The sequence below is a fragment of the Anolis sagrei genome, chromosome 6, assembly GCF_037176765.1.
Source record: "Anolis sagrei isolate rAnoSag1 chromosome 6, rAnoSag1.mat, whole genome shotgun sequence".
Taxonomy (NCBI): Eukaryota; Metazoa; Chordata; class Lepidosauria; order Squamata; family Dactyloidae; genus Anolis; species Anolis sagrei.
In genome coordinates, this window is record NC_090026.1 from 16,755,066 (window position 1) to 16,779,943 (window position 24,878).

Sequence of the window (24,878 nt, forward strand, 5' to 3'; positions counted from 1 at the left end):
TCTCGATCAATTCAACAGAGTTCGCAGCAGTCACATAAACGAAGTTTCTGAAGTATAACAACTACTTTCAAAGTAAGTCCTGCACAATTAAATAGCACTGAAAGAGACATGTAGAATAATCACAGGATGTCTTACACCTACACCTGCTGATAGACTATAAACTAGCTGGCATTGTCCCCTCCCCTTGATGTACAATGGGAAGTTGCTGCCAGAAATAAGGTTGAACACTGTGAAAACCACCCACTGTATGGCTATCATCCTCCTCCCAGTAGACTCAAATCAAGGAGAAGCTTCATGAGAACAACCACTCCTCTAAATGTTCCTCTAGCAACAGCAAGAATATCCCCATGGGCAGAAAAATCAGGCAATTCCAACTGGATGCCCCCCCCCCCCCATGAGGGTCTGCTTCGAGGGGCAAACCAAGAATGAGCAACTTGGAAGTCTCTGAACAGACTCAGAAGTGGAGTTGGTAGATTAAAAGACAACCTGGCAAACTGACACGACCTAGAACAGTGGTTCTCAACCTGGGTCCCCAGATGTTTTTGGCCTTCAACTCCCAGAAATCCTAACAGCTGGTAAACTGGCTGGGATTTCTGGGAATTGTAAGCCAAAAACATCTGGGGACCCAGGTTGAGAACCACTGACCTAGAAGAATCCTCCACCTTATGTGACTGTGGAGCAGAACAAACAACTCAGTATCTGAATGCTTGCCCACAACACCCTGCCTCATGCACAGAGGAAGAATTGGTTAAAGCTACAGACAATGCAGTCGTTATTGCCCATCTTTGGTCTAAAACTATTTAGCTGCTTGTGTTCCTTCTATTTTATCAGTTTTATACTCATTTATTTATGCAATGCTTTTGACACAAAATAAATAAATAAAACAGGAAATAACACTTTCAAACCAGGAACAGATTTTTTTTTCAAAGCTTCTCTTACTTCAGAACAGAACTGGCTAGCACTGCTAACTGGAGACAACACAAATGACTTTTAACCCACCCTGTTTATGAGTGCACTTCAAAGTGTTGGGGTTTACCATAGGGCCCTGGTATCAAAAGGGTAATCTTTCCTATGAAAGCCCCAAAACCAAGAGGATCTTCTCTTTGTCCCACCACCTTCTCAGGTTGTTTCATCAGGACTGTCTCGGTGGCTGCACCATGGCTTTGAAACTCCTTTTCCAGGGAGACTAGTTTGAGTACTTAAAGCCAAGAGGATTTCGTATAAAGCCAGCTACCTTTGACCTGCCAGACAGAGGTGAGGCTCTTCTCGTAAGAGCCATCAAACTTGGGGTCGGCCCGGGGCTCAAAGTCACTGGTGTAGACTCGACCCGAGGAGACGGAAAAGCAGCAGGTGCACATACAGGTGTGGTAACGCAGCCGCCCCTCATCCAGGTAGGGGTGAGAGAGCGCGTCCTTGGCAGAGATCCTCTTGGCCTGCAGCAGAAAGACGGAGATTCAGTAACACTAAGATTCTCGCCATATGCTTACAAGACTCTTGGGCAATGGATTTTTGTGTATAGCAGGCATGGGCCTACTTTGGCTCTCTGGGTGTTTTGGACTTCAACTCCCACAATTCCTAACAGCCTCACGTCCCTTCCTTTTCCCCCTCAGCTGCTTAAGCAGTTGAGGGGGAAAAGGAAAGGGCCTGAGGCTGTTAGGAATTGTGGGAGTTGAAGTCCAAAACACACTGAGGGCTGAAGTTGACCTGTGTCTGTGTTAAACCAAAGAGGCATTTGTTTTCCTCAGCCACTCATCCTCAAGCTTGTGCTCTCTGCAGAAGTTCCATTGTGACTTTTATCATTGCTAGCCAGCATGCAAAGACACATGGGCTGGGAATAATGGGTCAGCAGAACTCAAAGACTTTAGGTTGTGGAAGACTAAGAGTGCCTGCAGTTTTACTGCCATGGCTCAGTGTTATGGAATCATGGGAGTTGTAGTTTTACAAGGTCTGACCCAAAATGCTAGAGCTTGAACAAATGATAAGTCTCAGGATTTCATAACAGTGAGCTATGGCAGTTAAAGTGCCATCAAACTGCATTAATTCTGCAGTGTAGATCCATCCTAAATTGAATTTAGTTCATGTGATGTCATACTACGCCACATGAGTCCAATGTTTTCTCATCTCAGAGGCTAACCGAGGTTAGGCCTGTTTCATATAAAGAAAATTTACAATACCCACTGAAAAAGCAATGCATTGATACCAGCTTGCGCTGATTTGTATCTTCACAGCTTACATCTGTTTGCATTGACTTACAAAGCAAAGCTGTGCCCTTTTTGGTTTTTTTTTTTTTTTTGTATGTGTGTGTGTCAGGACTTGAGAAACTGCAAGTCACTTCTGGTGCGAGAGAATTGGCCTTTTGCAAGGATGTTGCCCAGGGGACGCCCGGATGTTTTGATGTTTTACCATCCTTGTAGAAGGCTACTCTCATGAACCCGCATGGGGAGCTGGAGCTGACAAAGGGAGCTCAACCTGCTCTCCCTGGATTTGAACCACTGACCTGTCAGTCTTCAGTCCTACCAGCATAAGCGTTTAACCCATTGTGCCACTGGGGGCTCCTAGCTGTGCCCTTGTGATTGGAAAATCAAAGAATATCGTTGGCTCTGTGCTTGGAATTCCCCTGCTCCTCAGTGAGAACAGAGCAGCAGCTTGTCAGCTTGTAATGCATTTTGAACATTTTCACATATTACTTTGATTACTCATTGTGACTACAAGGTACTCAGGCTGACTTGAGTGAGGGAAAGTCCTGCCACATGGCAGATGAGCAAAACCCTTTTATCAATATAACCAACATGTGGCACCAGGACTTGGTAGATTTTGACAAACAGTTGAAGGTCACAGAGTTAACTGTCAATATTTATGCTAGTAATGTTATCCTATTTATTAGGGCTAGAGATGGGCCACACCTGGACTCCTCCAGCTTATTCTTCCTTCTATACGTTCAGCCAACCATATTAATCAAATCAATAGTTAAACTAGTAAATATCGAGGGCCAACTATGCTAACAGCTAGACCCATATAGGAGCCCCCAGTGATGCAGTAGGTTAAATACTTGTGCTGGCAGGACTGCTGGCTTGTGTGAAAGGAGATTCCATCTGAACATTAGGAAGAACTTCCTGACTGTGAGAGTCGTTCAGCAGTGGAACTCTCTGCCCCAGAGTGTGGTGGAGACTCCTTCTTTGGAAGCTTTTAAACAGTGGCTGGATGGCCATCTGTCAGGAGTGCTTTGAATGCAATATTCCAGCTTCTTGGCAGGGGGTTGGACTGGATGGCCCATGAGGTCTCTTCCAACTTTATGATTCTATGATTTTAATGCTTATATTGATACATTTTTAATTCCATGTTTTAATGTTAAATGATGTCATACTTATGATAATTGTATGTTATTATTGTTATGTTAGGTTTCTGTATGTGAGAAATTAAATTTTGCCACAATTATTTTGGAAACTGCTTTGAGTCTCCCGCTGGGGTGAGAAAAGGGGTATGCAAGTGAAGTAAATAAACTAATAAGGTAGGTGGTTCGAATCCAGGAAGGAGGATGAGCTCCCCTCTGTCAGCTCCAGCTTCTCATGTGGGGACATGAGAGAAGCCTTCTACAAGGATGGTAAAAATCAAACATCTGGGCGACCCCAGGGCAACATCCTTGCAGAAGGACAATTCTCTTACACCAGAAGCGACTTGCAGTTTCTCAAGATGCTCCTGACACACACAAAAAAGCTACACCCAGAAGTTATTACTGAATTTTGTATGAGTCAAAATGCCCACAAACGTTCACAAGTTCAATTGGTGTAGCCTTTAAATCCCACCTAGAAAGGTATTAACACAACATTCCCCACTCACCGGGTCAAAGACCAGCATCCGGCAGAGCAAATGGACGGCCTCATGGGTGGCTTCTCCTGAGAGCATGTAAAGGACAGACAGCGACGGCTGGAGGAAGACAATTAGAAAACAGTGAAGTGGCTGCTTCCGTTCCCACCCACTTTTCCCCATTATGTATCTCCTAGCCCTCTGAATCCCAACTGCACTCACTGGCTTGTGATTCCCACGCAGGATGTGGGCCCGGGCCCCTTCGCAGGCTGAATGCAAGGCGGCAGCAGGAGGTGTCCCCAGGAGGTCCGTGATCAGGTCCAGCTGCCGTCCAGAGCAAAGAGCACCCAAGTTGAGGAGTGGATGGAGGGAGAAGGAAAATAAGCAAAAGCATGTTACTGCCTACTCCCGTCTTTCCCTGATGCTCAACTGTTCTGGCACAATTGTTCTGATTGGAGATGACGGGAAGAACTTATCGGCACAACTAAAGGATCCCAAGTTGGGAAGAGATTGGTCAATTTTAACCTCTTCCCAGAGCTCATGGCTTCTCCATCCACCTTTTAATGTGAGGACTTTGTGTAGATGAGAATAAGACTTTATTTTAATTTATTTCACCTCTTACATAGGCTCCCAGCATGGGTATTTCTTAGACTTAGAGGAGAGAATATATACAGTCAGTTATGCATGAAGGCTCCAGGATACCCAAATTTTATATATCTCATCCTAAGGAATATGGGGGACAATTCCACCACATTTTGTGGCCTTCCTATTAGTATTACTATTATTACTATTGTTGTTGTTGTTGTTATTCTGACACAAAAACACAGTATGACACAGCAAACAAGATATATATGCTGCATTTCGTATCACAAAATCACTATTATTGGGTTGTTGTAGGTTTTTTCGGGCTATATGGCCATGGTCTAGAGGCATTCTCTCCTGACGTTTCGCCTGCATCTATGGCAAGCATCCTCAGAGGTAGTTATTATTATTATTCTTTACCGGCCTCTCCTCATGGCTTGAGGCAGGTTACAGCATAATCAAAACACAAAAAATGCAAAACAAAAATCTATAAATACACATGTTAAAATGTACTTCTATAAAAGATACATATTAAAATATATATTTAAAATGTATTTCTATAAAATACTTATTAAAATACACAGAACAGAGATTAAACACAGGACACAAGTTTAAAATTCAGGCTTAAAACTGGCTGGGTAGGCCTGCTGGAAGAGATAGTTCTTTAGATGGTTTTTAAATTCCAGAAGGTTAAATACTACCACAAATTATGCAGTCAAGTTTCCCGCATTTGGGGAAATGGCAGGGGTCAGCACACCAAGGGGTCAGCACACTAAAAAAAAATAAAAATAATAATAATCAACTTATATCCCCATACCAAAAAAGGGAAATGCGAAAGACTGCTCAAACTTCCGTACAGTGGCCCTTATTTCTCATGCCAGTAAGGTAATGCTCAAGATCCTGCAAGGAAGACTCCAGCAATACATGGAGCGAGAGTTGCCAGATGTTCAAGCTGGGTTTAGAAAAGGCAGAGGAACGAGAGACCAGATTGCCAATATCCGCTGGATAATGGAGAAAGGCAGGGAGTTTCAGAAAAACATCTACTTCTGCTTCATTGACTATTCTAAAGCCTTTGACTGTGTGGATCATAATAAATTGTGGCAAGTTCTTGGTGGGATGGGCATCCCAAGCCACCTTGTCTCTCTCCTGAGGAATCTGTACAAGGACCAAGTAGCAACAGTCAGGACTGACCACGGAACAACAGACTGGTTCAAGATTGGGAAAGGCGTCCGGCAAGGCTGCATCCTCTCACCCAACCTTTTTAACTTGTATGCAGAACACATCATGCGATGTGCTGGGCTGGATGAATGCAAAGCTGGGGTGAAAATTGCTGGAAGAAACATTAACAACCTCAGATATGCAGATGACACCACTCTGATGGCCGAAAGCGAGGAGGAGCTGAAGAGCCTTCTAATCAAGGTGAAAGAAGAAAGCGCAAAAGCCGGGTTGCAGCTAAACGTCAAAAAAACCAAGATTATGGCAACAAGAATGATTGACAACTGGAAAATAGAGGGAGAAACCGTGGAGGCCGTGACAGACTTTGTATTTCTGGGTGCAAAGATTACTGCAGATGCAGACTGTAGCCAGGAAATCAGAAGACGCTTACTTCTTGGGAGGAGAGCAATGTCTAGTCTCGATAAAATAGTGAAGAGTAGAGACATCAGACTGGCAACAAAGATCCGCCTAGTCAAAGCCATGGTATTCCCTGTAGTAACCTACGGATGTGAGAGCTGGACCTTAGGGAAGGCTGAGCGAAGGAAGATTGATGCTTTTGAGCTGTGGTGTTGGAGGAAAGTGCTGAGAGTGCCTTGGACTGCGAGAAGATCCAACCAGTCCATCCTCCAGGAAATAAAGCCCGACTGCTCACTGGAGGGAAAGATACTAGAGACAAAGTTGAAGTACTTTGGCCACATCATGAGGAGACAGGAAAGCCTAGAGAAGACAATTATGCTGGGGAAAGTGGAAGGCAAAAGGAAAAGGGGCCGACCAAGGGCAAGATGGATGGATGGCATCCTTGAAGTGACTGGACTGACCTTGAGGGAGCTGGGGGTGGTAACGGCCGACAGGGAGCTCTGGCGTGGGCTGGTCCACGAGGTCACGAAGAGTCGGAGACGACTGAACGAATGAACAACAAGCACACCCAGAGTGCAATGCATGGACCTCACCATTGGAAAAATTCCTTCATGATCATGGTATCTCCCCTGCCACGTAAGACATGATAGAAAAGGCCAAAAACATAGGAATATTTTGTATTTTTTGTTCAAATCAGGCACTCAAGGTCCTTTGTGGCCTATTCAGCCCTGAAGCTCCAACAGCTCTAATTTCTGAAATGCTATTTCTATATGAGAATGCCTTCTTTCATGGAGGGCCTTTGAAAATCTGCATCTTGATGCCATACATTCCTTCCTTCGACACACCACATTTTCTCAACTTCTCCCAAAGGGATATGGGAAGATTTAGTTTTAATGGAACTTGATGATAGCAATGATAGTCTCTCATTTCGGATGAAATAATATTATTAAAATTTCAGTTTTATTTGCCACAAAAAATGAATTGGATGTTGGAGTGGTTTCTTTTTGGCACAATCTACTGGCCATAAGGGAGAATTACAACATAATGCCATTTCTGAATAGCTGCAGTTGCAAGCATTTGTTCATTGACACCATCAGTTCTCCTGTATGAATGCTTCTCCTAGTGAGAAAATATTTTTCTTGCTTTTTGGTCCAAAATGCCTCACAAAGCCTATAATATGATGCTGCTTTCTTACTACCTGGTGCTCATTTTTTAATCTGTAAATTGCAGACTAACCATTGGTGCCAGCTAGTGGGCATTTTGTAACATTACAAGAAGTGATAACAAGGAAATATCTTATCTTTTGGCCTCACCCTCCTTCCAGACGGGTTTTTCCACTATAATTACCTGCTGAATAGGGCTCTGAGCCTGGAAGAGGATACGCCTGCCAAGGAGTTCAGCGAAGATGCAGCCCACAGACCAAATATCAATGGGACGGCCATAGTGTCTGGTCCCCATCAGGATTTCAGGGGCCCGGTAATATTGAGTTACCACCTCTTGAGTCATGTGCTGGGACTCATCGGGCTCCTCTACCCGGGCCAAACCAAAGTCACAAATCTGAAAAGGGGGGAAAAACAAGAAATGGGTCAAACACTAGAGATGCCTAAAGCAAAAATGATATTAAAAATAGACCTGGAAATCTGCTGGAACAAACAATTCCCTTTGACACCATATGCTAATCCAAAATCATTTGTATAAAGGGAGATAATAATAAAATAATAATAATAAATATTTATTGATATGCTGTTTTTCTCCCAGAAGGGCCCCCTGTTGGTGCAGCGGATTAAACCACTGAACTGCTGAATCTGCTGACCAAAAGGTTGGCAATTTGAATCCAGAGAATGGGGTGAGCTCCTGCTGTTAGCCCCAGCTTCTGCAAATCTAGCAGTTCAAAAACATGTAAGAGTGAGTTGATAATAGGTACCGCTTCTGCAGGAAAGGAACGATGCTCCATGCAGTCATGCCAGCCACATGACCTTGGAGATGTCTATGGACAACGCCAGCTCTTTAGCTTAGAAATGGAGATGAGCACCACCCTCCAGAGATGGACACGACTAGACTAAATCTCAAGGGGAAACTTTTACCTTTATCTTTCTCCCACAATGGGGATCTAAAGAAGCTTCCAACATTTTAAAGTACAATACCAAGTCAAACACTGTCAACATATAAATAAATATATACATAAACATTGCAAATAATCACGTAGTACATAAATCAGCATGGTGGTTTACAAACTCCTGTGACCTGGAAGGATTTTCCTCCTGGTCCAAGTGGAATGGAGATATGTTTTATCGATCATGACATTTATAATGGAATTCTGGGTATGCCACACTTTCCCTCTTCATTATTTCTCGGTATGTTCCACATCTAAGCTAAAGAAGAGCCCTCTAATCTGGTTTAGATGCTCTGTTTAATTTTGCACCAAAATAAAATCTTCCTGAACAAACGTCATACTCTGTTCTGGGTGTGGATATGTACACTGTTACTTAATCTGAACAGCTTTAACCTTGCAGTATTATTTGCTTTTAATAAAGGGCACATCTCTTTATAACTTTTATTGCTCCTGTTCTGTAGGAGAAAGTTACACTGTAGATTTATGATATTTTCATTTGGGGAGTGGGATAAGTTGTGATAATGACTGAGACAAGGGATTAGTGACTCATCAGGGGGACACCCAATAAATCCATTACAGAGACAGATTGTGAACTCAATTTTTATAATTCCCTTTGAATGGTTGCCACCCACATCCTGCAGGAGGAAAAAACAAAAGCAATGGGGAAGAACAAGCCAAGCAATGTAATCAGCCTATCCCAGAAGTGAGATATTGTGTGCCTTCTTCAATTCACTGATTTCTTAAAATATGGAGGCACCAGAATGCTATAAAAATTCCAAATATAACTAGGCATAGGTCTGTATAAAGAAGAGTAGGCCATATGTCGCCTCCCCCCTCCCACAATAACAAAAGAAATGTTCCAAAAATGCCCCAAAATAACCTCTATAGGTGTAGATGGCATTTGGGGGCAAATTTTGTTTTTGCAGGTACAGATGTGTTAACAGGAATTTCTCCCATGGTCTCCTTGGAGTCTGGTGATATCTGGCTTGAAAACAGTCTGTGTGAAAGGTATCTAGATGTCTTAGTAGGCTACAAGGAGCTCCCGGTGATGTAATGGGTTAAACCCTTGTGCCGGCAGGACTGCTGACAGAAAAGTCAGTGGTTCAAATCCAGGAAGTGGGGCAAGCTCCTGTCTGTCAACTCCAGCTTCTCACGTGGGGACATTAGAGAAGCCTCCCACAGGATGCTGGGGAAAATGGAAGGAAAAAGGAAGAGGGGCCGACCAAGGGCAAGATGGATGGATGGCATCCTTGAAGTGACTGGATTGACCTTGAAAGAGCTGGGGGTGGTGACGGCTGACAAGGAGCTCTGGCGTGGGCTGGTCCATGAGGTCACGAAGAGTCTGAAACGAGTGAATGAATGAACAACAACGACCTACATCCGGGCGTCCCCTGGGCAACATCCTTGCAGATGGCCAATTATCCCATACCAGAAGCGACTTGAAGTTTCTCAAGTCGATCCTGACACGAAAAAAAAGTAGGCCATAAGTTGAACATGAGTCAACAGGATAATGCAGCAGCGAAAAAAGACCATGCAATTCTAGGCTGCATCAATAGGTGTACAATGTCGAGATCGAGGGAAGTCATAATCCAATTTTATTTTGCTTTGGTCAGACTTCACCCGGAAAATGTCCAGTTCTGGGCAATTCAAGATTACTGACAAGATGGAATGTGTCCAGAGAAGGGCAACCAAAACTAGCTAAAGTTTGGAAGCCAAATCCTATGAGGAACAGCTTAGGGAGATGGATGAGTTTAGCTAAGAGAAAAGAAGGCTGAGATTGGAACGTGGTAGCCATGTTTACATATATGAAAAGATGTCGCATTGGGGGATGGAGGGATTTGTTTTCTGCTGCTCTGGAGACTGGGAGACAATGGAGCACTTGATTCCAATGGCAGGAAAAGAGATTCCACCTAAACATTAGTAAGAACAAGGATCAGAGCTGCCTGCAAGTGTGAAGGAGTTTCCTTCTCTGGAAGTTTTTAATCTGAGGCTGGATAGCCATCTATCAAGGGTGCTTTGATTTATTGTTGAAGGCTTTCATGGCCGGAATCACTGGGTTGCTGTGAGTTTTCCAGGCTATATGAGAATGTTCCAGAAGCATTCTCTCCTGAAGTTTCGCCCACATCTATGGTAGGAATCCACAGAGGTTGTGAGGTCTGTTGGAAAATAAGCTAGTGAGATTTATGTATCTGTGGAATGTCCAGGGTGGGAGAAAGAACTCTTGTCTGCTTGAGACAAGTGTGAATGTTGCAACTGGCCACCTTGATTAGCATTGAATGGCCTTGCAGCCTCAAAGCCTGGCTGCTTCTTGCCTGGGGAAATCCTTTGTTGGGAGGTGTTAGTATTTTAAAAACTCTAGAATTAAGACTACATAAAGAACAATACTCAAAAACACGGGAATTCCAGACAGGAAACAATAATGGGCAGCTAACACCTCTCACCAAAGGATTCCCTTCAGGCAGGAAGCAGGCAGGCTTTGAAGCTGCAAGGCCATTCAATGCTAATCAAGGTGGCCAATTGCAACATTCACACTTGCCTCCAACAGACAAGCGTTCTTTCTCCCACCATGGACATTCCACAGATCACATGCCTAGTTTCCAGAAGATCTCACAATGTCTAAGGATTCCTGCCATAGATGTGGGTGAAACATCAGGAGAGAATGCTTCTGGAACATGGCCATACAGCCCAGAAAATTCACAGCAACCCAGTGCTTTGACTGTTTATTCCTGCATGGGAGAGGATTGGACTGGATGGCCCCTAGGGGCTTCTTCCCACTCTATGATACTATGAATGCAATCCCTGTTAGCTATGAGCATAAATTACCTTGAGGACACAGTTGCTGTTGACCAGTAAATTCCCAGGTTTGATGTCCCGGTGGAGAACACCAGCAGAGTGCAAATATTTCAGCCCTGAAAAGAGATAGATGAGGCGAGGGAAGAAAAATTAAGTACTTACACAAACCACAATTGATGCAAATGGATGGAACAAAGAACTGGCACCACACTTCATTAGGTTGTCACTGATTACAGCTTTTTTTTTTACAAAATGTTTTAATTTATACATTTATACAAGAAGAGAGAAGGACTCTGTTGAGGTATACAGAAAACTGGGTGAGTTTTTGTGAGGAGCAACACCAAGGTTAAGGTAAATGTATGTGTAAAAAAGAATGTGTTGCATGGGTTAACAGATGCAAGTGATTTCTCTTGCTGCAATCAACTGGGTAAGACCACAGAGGTTTGAGTATACCATTTGGAGCTCTTTACAAACTGCTGTTCGGGTATCGATTTCTGTTATTTTTCTCCTGCAGATTTTCGATACAATGCTCCTTGAAAAGGACCATTTGTTTTGTAAGTAAGTTGCTGAATTAAGCTATATTTTATTTTGAATGCTGAAGGACTATATTTTTGCTATATCTGTTTATTTTATTCTCTGCTGAAACTCCGTTTAAAGAGTAAAAGGATTTTCTTTTTGCACAAACCTATTGCAGTGTCATTTTATCTTCAAGGGTGCTACAGTTGGATTTTGCCCTCAAGCCTTGATACTCTGCTGCTGAATACACATGCCCAGTTTGGAATACATCTCACCATGTTAATAGTAGATGTAGCTCTTAATGAGACATGGCATATTGTGCCTATGCCCAATAGCAGTGGAGAAATTATACTGTTTATTCAGTATTGCACCACCTCTCATCCGTTGGGAAGTAGTAGCCAGTAATGAAAGGACCAAAGCAGTGACATCTCTGGCCCATCCTTTGTTTGGATATCAGCCAGCACGCCAATGCCTTAAATCAAGAAATAGCTTTCTAAGATCTACAGAGACACTTGCTGGAACACCTCAACAAGCAAGAGTCCAAAAGTGGCAGGCTAAAACCCAGTACCTCAATCAGTGGCTGATACCAAATGAGACTCCCTCCTGGGCACACAGAAAACTGGGCAACTTGGAAGGCGCTGGACAGACTGCCCTCTTTCACCACGAGATGCAGAGCTAATCTTAAGAAATGGGGCAACAAAGTGAAGTCCATGACATGCAAGTCTGGAGGAGAGCAAACCACAAACCACTTGCTACAATGTAGTCTGAGCCCTGCACATGTACAATGGAGGACCTTCTTACAGCGACACTCCAAGTAGCCAGCTTCCGGTCAAAGGAAATTTAGTACAATGCCAATTTTTTAACTTTGTTTGTGGTTCTTCTATACATTGTAACTGTATTCTCAATTTGTGTCTGACATGATAAATAAATAGCTGAAATGCAAGTTTGGTGCTATAGAGGGATGGATTGTTTTCTGGCATTAAATGTAATGCATTCTCCTCCATCTCCCTCTTTTCTAAGATATGCACATATGATCTAAAACAGTGTTTCTCAACCTGGGGGTCGGGACCCCTGGAGGGGTCGCGAGGGGGTGTCAGAGGGGTCACCAGAGAACACAAGAAAACACAGTATTTTCTGTTGGTCATGGAGGTTCTGTGTGGGAAGTTTGGCCCAATTCAATCATTGGCAGGGTTCAGAATGCTCTTTGATTGTAGGTGAACTATAAATCCCAGCAACTACACCTCCCAAATGTCAAGGTCTATTTTCCCCAAACCACAGTAGTGTTTACATTTGGGCATATTGAGAATTTGTGCCAAGTTTGGTCCAGATCCATCATTGTTTTGAGTCCACAGTGTTCTCTGGATGTAGGTGAACTACAACTCCCAAAACTCAAGGTCAATACCCACCAAACCCTTCCAGTTTGATTCAATTCCATCGTTGGTGGAGTTCAGAATGCTCTTTGATTGTAGGTTAACTATAAACCCCAGCAACTCCAACTCCCAGAGGACAAAATCAATACCCTCTCCCAATCCCACCAGTATTTAAATTTGGGTGTATTGGGTCTTTGTGCCAAATTTGGTCCAGTGTATGAAACTACATCCTGTATATCAGATATTTACATTACTATTCATAACAGCAGCAAAATTACAGTTATGAAGTAGCAATGAAACTAATTTTATGTTTGGGGGTCACCATAACATGAGGAAGCGTATTAAGGGGTCGTGGCATTAGGAAGGTTGAGAACCACTGATCTAAAACATAGCAAAGTTCTTATTGTGTCAAAATGACAGAATGGATACCCCTAATTTGAAATAATTGGGGCCAGAAGTGTTTCGGATTTTTTTTTATATTTTGAGTTATATTGGAATATTTACCTAAAAAATAATTAGATATCTTGGACATGAGACCCAAGCAAAACTCAGAATTAAACTGTTTCGTTTACACTTCATATACATGATCTGAATTTTATACCACGATATTTTAAAAATAATTGTATCCAACAGCCATCAGAAAGCAAAGGAATCACTATCTCCGTCACCCAAATTTGGGAATATTTGGATTTCTAGATAAAGCATACTCAAGCTGTATTGCATTATTCATTTGCCAATACAACTGGTAAGAAATAGTCAATTAAAACTCAACTGAGTCCACCAACTAACATTTCTTTCAGGTTATAAATGTGGAAAGAACGACTGAGAGTGTCAAAAACACTTCAAAGGGGGAATGAAATGAAATTGTGGAAAGATGACTAAAATAAATGAGTCACAGCAGAAAAAAAAAGATTTCAGAAAGATAGGAATGATTCCGACCAGTAGAGAGAGAAGAAAATGAGAACAGAAAGTAAAATAACAGAAAGGAGAAAATTTAAAGGGCAGATGGAAGAAATATTTCAGAAACATAACTTCAGAGAGAGAAGAGACTGGAGAGATCATAGATAGACAGGCTAAAGTCGTATTCGATGCAGGAAACCGAGAAATGAAATATTAATTAAAAGATGGTCATCAGGCACTAATTGAAGATCTTGAGCAACAGACAGACCACAATTCCTCTTGGATCTTGCCATCTAGATGGTTTTCTTACGTTCAACTGAGTCTCCCCTTCTCCATCTTAAACCTATTAGATCTAGTCATGCCTTCTAGATAAGAAGAGAACAAGAGTATGTCTTCTTTTGTAGCAGTCTTCAATTATTTGCAGAGTGCTATCATACTCCTGCAACCCCCCGGTGTTGCAACAAGTTAAATTGCTGAGCTACTGAACATGCTGACCGAAAGGTCGGCAGTTTGAATCTGGGGAGTGGAGTGAGCTCCTGCTGTTAGCCCCAGCTTCTGCCAATCTAGCAGTTCGTAAACATGCAAATATGAGTAGATCAATAGGTACCGCTCCAGCGGGAAGGTAACAGCACTCCATAGTCAAACTGGCCACATGACCTAAAAGGCGTCTATGGACAACGCCGGCTCTTCGGCTAAGAACTGGAGCTAAGCACACACCCCCCCCCCCCCAGTCGGACACAAGTAGACTTAATGTCAATGGGAAACCTTTACCTTTTATTATCACATTCCTGAGAGCTAGCATGAAATTTGGCTTAGAAAACTGGACTAGGAGTTCAGGAGATCAAGGTACAAATCCTAACATGGCCATGGAAACCCACTGGATAGTCAGGAGCAAGCTTTACTCTCCCGGCCTCAGAGAAAGGCAAGCCTTACTGGACAAATAATGTCATCTAGATTGGAAACTCCTTGAATGCAATGACAACATATTATATCTCACAGTGCCATAGTCGCCACCGCATAATCGTCACCTCGCACCCTTTTCTGAGTCCCAATTTTTTTCTTTTCCTCTCGTAATTGTCGCATATAGTTATAAACAAAAACAAACCAGAGCTCTCCTCAAAGACAGTTTAAACCAGGCATGGGCAATCTTTGGGCTTCCGGGTGTTTTGGACTTCAACTCCCATCATTCCTAACAGCCTCAGGCCCCTTCCTTTCCCCCTCAGACACTTAAGGAAGCGGCCTGAGGTTGTTTGGAATAGTGGTAGTTGAAGTTAAAAACACCTAAAGGGCCGAAGTTTGCCCATGCCCGGTTTAAACAAACACCCAGCTCTCCCTGATTCCTCCTCTTCATCTTGCAGACCTCTAATCCTCCAAAACTATTTCTAATTTATTTATGTCCTTCCTAAATTGTGGGATCTAAGATTAAATATGAAGCTCCAGATGAGGTCCAAGTAGCATACTATATTATTTTTATGACTTTAAAAATAGAAGTTCTCTTAATGCTGCCTCATATTGCATTAGTTGTTTTTGCAGCTGTGCTTTGTTGTTGACTCATGAGCTGCCTGTGCTCAACAAAAATCCTGATGTCCCTTCTGTTGGGTGAGTGGGCTTATTGACAAAAGATCCTCCTCATAAATATAACTTATTAGCAGCAGCATTACCCAGCACCAGTAGCCCAAGGTGATGATAAAAAAAAGCAAACAGACCAATATTATCTCTTCCATAGGAGGCTTTTCTGTGTAGTAAAGTATATGGTTGCATTATTTGCAACAACTAGGTTTTCATAACACAAATAAAAAATACACAGTAGCTTTATACACAGCAGCCTTCACACTGGAGCCTTCTCACACAAGGCTTCTCTCACACAGAGGTTTACTTCACACTCCTCAGGATGATGCTAGCTTTGGCCCACTAATTCTAACAAGGCTTCGGCCTACTGACTCTCCTCAGGACGACACTAGCTTTGGCCCACTAACTAGCAAGTTTAGGCCTATTCACTCTCCTCAAGATGACACTAGCTTTGGCCCACTAACTCTAACAGGATTCGGCCTACTTACTCTCCTCTGGGCAACACAAGCTTTGGCCCATTAACTCTAACAGGCTTCGGCCTACCAAATTTCCTCAGGATGACACTAGCTTTGACCCACTGACTAACAGGCTTTGGCCTACTCACTCTCCTCAGGATGACACAAGCTTTGGCACACTAACTCTAACAGGCTTCGGCCTACTCACTCTCCTCAGGATGACACTAGCTTTGATCCACTGACTCTAACAGGCTTTGGCCTACTCTCTCTCCTCAAGACGACACTAGCTTTGGCCCACTGACTCTAACAGGCTTTGGCCTATTCACTCTCCTCAGGATGACACTAGCTTTGGCCCACTGACTCTAACAGGCTTCGGCCTACTCACTCTCCTCAGGACGACACTAGCTTTGGCACACTAACTCTAACAGGCTTCAGCCTACTCACTCTCCTCAGGACGACACTAGCTTTGGCCCACTGACTCTAACAGGCTTTGTCCTACTCACACTCCTCAGGACGACACTAGCTTTGACCCACTGACTCTAACAGGCTTTGGCCTACTCACACTCCTCATGATGACATTGCTTTAGTCCACTAACTGTAACAGGATTCGGCCTACTCACTCTCCTCATGACGACACAAGCTTTGGCCCATTAACTCTAACAGCCTTCGGCCTACTCACTTTCCTCAGGATGACACTAGCTGTGACCCACTGACTCTAACAGGCTTTGGCCTACTCACTCTCCTCAGGACGACACTAGCTTTGGCCCACTGACTAACAGGATTTGGCCTACTCATTCTCCTCAGGACGACACAAGCTTTGGTCCACTAACATAAGCTTCAGCCTACTCACTCTCCTCAGGATGACACTAGCTTTGACCCACTGACTCTAACAGTCTTTGGCCTACTCACTCTCCTCAGGACGACACTAGCTTTGATCCACTGACTCTAACAGGCTTTGGCCTACTCACTCTCCTCAGGACGACACTAGCTTTGGCCCACTGACTCTAACTGGCTTCAGCCTACTCACTCTTTCAGTGCCTGACTCACACTTTTGTAATCAAAAATATCCAAGTTATTTATAATATTTCTGACATGTTCCACATGGAGTGTTACCAAGCAAGTTCTCTACCATCTTATATCTGCACACCTCTCTGGCCTAAATGCCAAATTTTGCCCAAGAAGGACCAACTTTTCTCTAAGGAAATGGTTGAGGAGCTTTAGCACCAGACTTACCCCTGAGGATCTGATATAGAAAGACCTTGATGTGATCAGCGCTGAGAGGTTGTGGAGACACGATGACTTTGTGAAGGTCACTTTGCATCAACTCAGTGATGACGTAACTGGTGGGCATCAGTCAAGGATGGTGGTGCAAGATGGTCGGGAAGCTGGGTATCTGACTCCCCAACCTTTGCCATTGCAGGTAAAAAAGAAAAGTTGATTCCCTATTGTTCAGTAGTTGAACCAAGCATATTGGGCAAAATCAGGGGGAAACACTGAACTTGGGAAAGTAAAGATAAGACTGAATAAAAGGAATGTGAAACATAATGTTGATCAATTAGTGATAAAGGACAGGAGAAGCATTTGCAAAATGAAATGTTAATATGGAGAGAAATACAGCTGTTAGACTGAAAACTAGACTGAGCTTCTTACTTTTAACGTTTCACATAGAAGAAGCAGGGATTTCTGATAATGTTCTTATTGCACAACAAGGTAACAAACAACAATCAGATTCCCTTTTCTATACAACAATGAAAGGTACAGGAGTTCACTTCAGCTATTAATCTCGCAAGACAGGCCCCATCTACACTGCCATATAATGCAGTTTCAGAATACAGTTTAATGGCTATGATATTGGATTGCGTAATTTTAATTATTTTAATTATTGAAATGCTTTTAGCGGCTGTTTTAATGTACCATATATACTTGAGTATAAACAGAATTTTGCAGCCCCTTTTTAAGGCTGAAAAAGCTCCCCTCGGTTTATACTCGAGTCAAGGTTATTTATTATTTTACATTATTATTCTTATTACATTTATTATTTTATTCTATTATTATTATATTTACATTATTTTACTCCATTATTGTTATTTTATTACATTTATTATTTTACTCTATTTATTACTGTTATTATATTTATTATTTTACACTATTATTATTATATTTATTATTTTACTCTATTATTATATTTATTATTTTACTCTTTATTATTGGAAGGATACATAAGCAGATTTATACTGATAAAGGTTAATGTAATTTTATTGGTATCTATTTTTATTTTGCACTAGCCGTCCAATGCAATGCATTGCTATGGCACACATAGGGGTTCTGTGTGGGAAGTTTGGCCCAATTCTATCATTGGTGGGGTTCAGAATGCTCTGTGATTGTAGGTGAACTATAAATCCCAGCAACTACAACTCCCAAATGTCAAGATTCTATTTTTCCCAAACTCCACCAGTGTTCACATTTGGGCATATTGAGTATTCGTGTAGAGTTTGGTCCAGATAAATGTAATAATAACAATAATAAATAGAGTAAAATAATACATGTAATAATAATAATAATAATAATAATAACAGAATAAAATAATAAATAACCTTGACCTGAGTATAAGCCGAGAGGAACATTTTCAGCCTATAAAAAGGGCTGAAAAACTAGGCTTATACTCGAGTATATACAGTAATTGGAGAGGACAAACCAGTATAGCAGATAAAATAGTATAATACCATAATCTTCCCCAACTGGACACCCTCCAGGCATGTTGGACAACTCATTTCATCCACAAAAAGCATGGCAAATTTAGTCCATCTGGATGGCACCAAGTTGGAGAAGACTCTAGTAAGGAGAGGCGTGAAAGCCGAGAGAATAAGATCTGATAAAACGAGGAGTGAAGAAAAATAAAATGTGAGAGATGATGTTGAGAAAGGAACTGTGATTCTGCCAAGAATACACTAAAAGCTGTGAAACAAATGTGGGAGAAGACAAGGAGGGGGAAAAGACTGAAGGAAAGGTTGACAGCAACTGCAAAGGAACTAAACACAGATGGTAAACAAGAAGCCAAATGAAACGAAATACAAAACAATGGCAGCCGAAGGAGTGAAAAACAAACAACCTAACAAACATAACCTCGGGAAATTGAACAAGGAAATAAAGAAAACAAATGCCTAATGGTGGGGGGAAAGGACACCTAGGAAAAAAAGCAGGAACATATGGAGAGTGAGACATGATTGATGAAGAAATAATAGACAAATAATTACGGCTCCATCAGGTTATGTGTGGGATGAAGGATACATTTCCTCAAAACAGTCTATTTGTGGAGGCTGGAGAATGTCCAACGCTGAGAGGACCTGAGGGAGAAAAAGGAAAGAGCATTCACAAGGAAAAGTGGTTTTTAATAGTCAGGTCATAGACACACAGGTGAAATAAGATACCTATGCAGCTCTGGATAGTCCAATCTACACATCCTTGCAGAACTAAAAAAAATGGAGTTCAATAGCGCTGCATCCATATTACAGAATTAATGTGGTCTGTAAAGGTAAAGATCTAGTTGTGTCCGACTCTGGAGGGGTGGTGCTCATCTCCATTTCTAAGCTGAAGAGCTGGCGTTGTCCATAAACGCCTCCAAGGTCATGTGGCCAGCATGATTACACAGAGTGCCGTTACCTTCCTGCAGAAGCGGTACCTATTGATCCACTCACATTTGCATACTTTTGAACTGCTAGGTTGGCAGATGCTGGAGGTAACTGCAGGAACTCACCCCACTCCCCAGATTTGAACCGTTGATCTTTCGGTCAACAAGTTCAGTGCTTTAACCTACTGTGCATTGGCTACAATGTCGTCTGACACCACTCTAAACCATCACGGTACAATGTTATGAAAGACTGGGAGTTACTAGGAAACTAGGAAAACGGGGTTTATATATCTGTGGCATGTCCAGGGTGGAAGAAAGAACACTTGTCTATTTGTGGTAGGTGTGAATGTAGCAATTGGCCACCTTGATAAGCATTTAATGGTCTAGCACAGTGGTTCTCAACCTGTGGGTCCCCAGGTGTTTTGGCCTACAACTCCCAGAAATCCCAGCCAGTTTACCAGCTGTTAGGATTTCTGGGAGTTGAAGGCCAAAAACATCTGGGGACCCAAGTTGAGAACCACTGGCTCTAGCATTTTCAATGTCTGGCTTCTTCCTGTTTGTTGGGAGGTAATTAGCTCACCCTTATTGTTTCTTGTATAGAATTCCTCTGTTTTTGAGTGTTGTTTATTATTTACTGTTATGATTCTAATTTCCAACAGACCTCGCAACCTCTGAGGATGCCTGCCATAGATGCAGGCGAAATATCAGGAGAGAACGCTTCTGGAACATGGCCATACAGCCCAGGAAACACACAACAACCCTGTGATTCCGGCCATGAAAGCCTTCGACAATACATAAAACATATTTCTCCTTCATGCTCTGACCAGGATGCGCAGATGCAAGAGGAAGTCAAAAGGTTAAGCTTCAAGCCACAGAAGGCCCTGCAACCTGCGCCCACTCACGTTGTCATGCTTGAAGTAACAGAGCATTCTCAGCTCTCTGAAGACCCGTTTGCAAGAGACCAAGTTCTGGAAAACGTTGGGCATCTTTTTGAGTGCAACTCGAGATCCGTCGCGGGGATCTGTCACTGACCTGCAGACAGAAAAACACAATGCTGTAGTCTCTTCCTTGGAAACAATACATGTGAAAGGGATCGAGGAGTCTTAGCAGACCACAAGTCCATGGTGTAATGCAGCAGTTTAAAAAGTCATAGAATCATAGAGTTGGAAGAGACCTCATGGGCCATCCAGTCCAACCCCCATCCGAGAAGCAGGAATATTGCATTCAAAGCATCCCCGACAGATGGCCTTCCAGCCTCTGTTTAGAAGTTTCCAATGAAGGAGCCTCCACCACACTCCGGGGCAGAGAGTTCCACTGCTGAACAGCTCTCACAATCAGGAAGTTCTTCCTCATGTTCAGATGGAATCTCCTTTCTTGTAGTTTGAAGCCATTGTTCCGTGTCCTAATCTCCAGGGCAGCAATAAACAAGCTTGCTCCCTCCTCTCTATGACTTCCTCTCACATATTTATACATGGCTATCATTTTTCCTCTCAGCCTTCTCTTCTTCAGGCTAAACATGCCCAGCTCCTTAAGCCGCTCCTCATAGGGCTTGTTCTCCAGACCCTTGATCATTTTAGTCGCCCTCCTCTGGACACATTCCAGCTTGTCAATATCTCTCTTGAATTTTGGTGCCCAGAATTGGACACAATATTTCAGGTGTGGTCTAACCAAGGCAGAATAAAGGGGTAATATTATTTCCCTAGATCTAGACACTATGCTCCTATTGATGCAGGCCAAAATCCCATTGGCTTTTTTGTGCCGCCGCATCACATTTTTGGCTCATGTTTAACTTGTTGTCCACGAGGACTCCAAGTTCTTTTTCACACGTACTGATCTTGAGCCACGCTTCCCCCATTCTGTATCTTAAGTCATATGAGTATAGTGGCTAGATCAGGCATGGACCTTGGGGTGTTTGGACTTCAACTCCGACCATTCCTAACAGCCTCAGGCCCTTTCCTTTCCCCCCTCAGCCGCTTAAAGGAAGGGGCCTGAGGCTGTTAGGAATGGTCGGAGTTGAAGTCCAAAACATCCGGAGGGCCAAAGTTTGTCTATGTCTCAGCTATCCGTTAAGAGTACTTTGATTGTGTTTTCGTGCATGGCCGAAAAAAGTTGGGACTGGATGGCCTTGGGGTCTCCTCCAATTCAATGATTCTAGAATTCCCGCCCATCTTCCCTTGTTTCCCCACTTACCATACCACGCCAAAAGCACCATAACCAATGGGCCGGTCAGGTTCCGGCTCGACCATCACCGCGCTACCAGGCGCCGCTTGCTGTTGTTGCGGAGAGGCTATCTGTACGCCATTATTGCAATAATACTTCTGCCCGCCGCCCAGCCCAGCCGCTAAGGGGGGTTGGATGAGCCCGGTCAGAGCCCCAAAAACATTGCTACAAAGCTGAGCTTGCAAGGGATGATTGGGGTCCTGAAAAGCCATTGGACGCAAGGAAATAAATATCAGATCTGGATGCTATTCGGCGAGGGAGGTTGCTTGTTTCCAGTATTGAAAGTGTGATGTGCTCTTGTGGGTCAAGAAAGAATTTCACGTTATCCTTCCAATGAATTATGCAAGACTTTTGAGGGTGACTAGCAAAGATGGATCACATACAAGAAACCTAGGTGCTCAAAAATGGTGGGCTTTCAAGAATCTATCTAAATACAGACTTGTTTTTAGGGTTTCTCTGGACTCGATTTTCAGGTCTCTCTAAAGTTCTACCATCTTACAACAAGCAACGGGATCTTGGGGTACTTTGACAATAATAAATCCCCTAAATGATTACCGAAAATGTCAGTCCGATTTATCTTTTGATGATGGATCAGTTTGAAAGTTTGTGAGTTGTTTTTTTTTTTTTCAATTTTGGGGGAATTCAGATGCGAGAAACCCTACTTTGATCTAAACCATTGCCCTACGATTTGAGGAATACGTTTCTCGCTAGGTTTTAAGAGTTTTCTATGGAGGACGACATAAAGTTCAGAATGCTGGGTTGCAAAAAGAAAAGGATCATGTCTCAAAATAAGAGTCCAAATGTCTCAAAATAAGAGTCCAAATGTCTCAAAATAAGAGTCCAAATGTCTCAAAATAAGAGTCCAAATGTCTCAAAATAAGAGACCAAGCAGATTCGCGGGCATCTGGACTATAGAAAAATCAGTTGGAGAGGATTGCTCGACTGGACAGTCCAAATAACAACAATTCAATGAGATTTCCGCAAAATAAACAATTAATTAGAAATGCGAACTAACTCGAAATGTATCTAGCAGAAAGATGAGGCATTTATTACTGAATAACAACTGTTCAATGAGATTTCTGCAGAATAAACAATTACGTTAGAAATGCGAACAATTAAAATATATCTCAGTATATAGCAGAGATATGGAGAATTTGTTTATTTCCCTTTTGGAAGCTTGGGAAAATGTCTGGAAATGCAATGGGCAGCTCGGGCTCTCTTTTCCAACACTTTAAGGGGCATAAATGAATGTGAATTAGCGATGGAATCAGGAATATAGGGGTCAATATCAGAAGTGAACTTCAAAATACAGAGGGAAAGGGCCTTTTTGGATTGATAAAGAGGGCAGAATCTTTGCAAGGTGGGTCTGCAAGTAGGAGAGAAAATGAATTAGTTCAGACCCTTGGAATCAGGAATATGGGGGTCAATATCAGAAGTTCACTTCAAAATACAGAGGGAAGGGGCCTATTGCCTTGGAATCTGGAATTTTGCAATGTGGATCTGCAAGGAGGAGAGAAGAGTGGAATCCAGAAAAGTAAGGAAAAGATGGTTGCTATGTTTATGGGCTTTTGGGAGGGAGGGGAGGGGAAAAAAAGTTTCACAATCTCAGCCTAGTCCTCTGGTTGGAAAGCTGCAGGCTCCAGGAAAACCCCTGCAAAACTAGAGATCCCAAAAAGGAAGTATTAACTGAAATGTACGTCTTAAGAAGGGAAGGAAGAAAGGGTCCAGGGAGTATTAATTGAAATGTGTGTCTTAAGAAGGTGGATAAGAAGGAAAGGAAGGAAGGATCCACTGCAAGGGTTGAATTGGAGGGAAAGATTGTTTCCAATGGGGAAAACCAAAACAAAGAATAGGGAGAGATGCTGAATGGGGGAAATGATGGTGGGGGTCTTTTTCAGTCCCTACCGACTGGGCAGCCCCTTCCCAGCAGCTGCAGGGTGGAAAAGCGGGGCTCCCATGGCCTCTCTCAGCAAGGCATGGGGCTGGGGAGAGGGCTCCTGCGGGCCCAGGGGGTCCCGGGGGAAGGAGGCGAGAAAGAGAGCAGCCCCCCTCCTCCTACTCCTTCCCCCGCCAGCCAAGGGGGCGAACCCGAGCCCGGCGGCGGCAGAGGAGGCCCACGGAGCGGCGGACGGGAGGAAAGAGGGCGCCGGCCGGGTCTTTGTTACAGGCGCCGCGGGTCCATCTTTGCAGGGGAGAGAGAGAGGCAGGAAGCGAGGGAGAGGAAAGCAGGAAGGGGAAAGCGGACGAGGAGGAGGAGAGAGAGAGAGAGAGAAAAAAGGAGAAAGAGGGAGATGGAGGACCCCATCTACTGGCCGAGGAGAGAGAGGCAGCTGAGAGGGCGAAGGGAGGAAGAGAAAGGGAAGGAAAGAAAGGAGGGAGGCAAGACAAAGAAGGAGGAGAAAGGGAAAAGAGGGAAGGGAAGAGAGAAATGGAAGGGAAAGGAAGAGGGAAGGAAAGAAGAAAAGAAGCAAGGAGGGAAGGAGAAAGAAAAAGAAGGGAGGGAAAGAAAGGGTAAGAAGGAGGGAGAGAAAGGAGGGAGGGAGGGTAAGGAAGAAAAGCAAGCAAGGAAGAAAAATAAGGATGGAAGGAAGGAAAAGGAAGGGAAAGGAAGAGGAGGATAAGAAAAGCAAATAGGGAGGGAGGGAGGAAAAGAAAGGGAAAGGAAGGGAGAGAGGAAAAGGAAGGAAAGAAGGAAGGGAAGGGAAGAAAGGAGGGAGGTAAGACAGAAGGGGAAGAAAGGGAAAGGAGGGAAGGGAGGAGAGAAATGAAAGGGAACGGGAAAAGAGGGAAAGAAGAAAAGAAGCAAGGAGGGAGGGAGAAAGAAAAAGAAGGGAAGGAAAGAAAGAGGGAGAGAAAGGAAGGGAGGCAAGGAAGGAGGGAGGGAAAGGAAGAAAAGCAAGCAAGGAAGAAAAAGAAGGATGGAAGGAAGGGAAAGGAAGAGGAGGATAAGAAAAGCAAAGAGGGAGGGAGGGAGGAAGAGAAAGAAGGGGGAAGAGAAGGGGAAAGGAAGAGAGAGGAAAAGAAAGGAAAGAAGGAAGGGGAAGGGAAGGGAAGAAAGGAGGGAGGCAAGACAAAGAAGGGGAAGAAAGGGAAAGGAGGGAAGGGAGGATAGAAATGAAAGGGAAAGGAAGGAAAGGAAAAAGAGAGAAAGAAGAAAAGAAGCAAGGAGGGAGGGAGAAAGAAAAAGAAGGGAAAGAAAGAAGGAGAGAAAGGAAGGGAGGCAAAGAAGGAGGGAGGGAAAGGAAGAAAAGCAAGCAAGGAAGAAAAAGAAGGATGGAAGGAAGGGAAAGGAAGAGGAGGATAAGAAAAGCAAAGAGGGAGGGAGGGAGGAAGAGAAAGAAGGGGGAAGAGAAGGG

At 43.3% G+C, this 24,878-nt stretch overlaps 1 protein-coding gene across 2 annotated transcripts in view; it reads right to left on the bottom strand.

Annotated features, from left to right (window-relative positions):
- The window catches only part of LOC132777807 (serine/threonine-protein kinase NLK2-like), a 28,220-nt gene extending 4,451 nt beyond the window's left edge, over window positions 1–23,769 (bottom strand). For both annotated transcript variants that reach the window (XR_009631713.2, XM_060780276.2), the window contains exons 1-9: window positions 21,493–23,769; window positions 20,205–20,334; window positions 18,963–19,018; window positions 16,908–17,014; window positions 10,895–10,980; window positions 7,306–7,515; window positions 4,027–4,128; window positions 3,838–3,924; window positions 1,235–1,433 (exon numbers count right to left, since the gene is read on the bottom strand). Coding sequence is in view for 1 of the 2 variants with exons in the window: in XM_060780276.2 (XP_060636259.2) it covers window positions 1,235–1,433; window positions 3,838–3,924; window positions 4,027–4,128; window positions 7,306–7,515; window positions 10,895–10,980; window positions 16,908–17,014; window positions 18,963–19,018; window positions 20,205–20,334; window positions 21,493–21,734 (1,219 nt within the window). In the remaining variant the exon portion in view is untranslated. The remainder of the gene's footprint in view (window positions 1–1,234; window positions 1,434–3,837; window positions 3,925–4,026; window positions 4,129–7,305; window positions 7,516–10,894; window positions 10,981–16,907; window positions 17,015–18,962; window positions 19,019–20,204; window positions 20,335–21,492) is intronic.
- Between the last annotated feature and the right edge of the window lie 1,109 nt (window positions 23,770–24,878).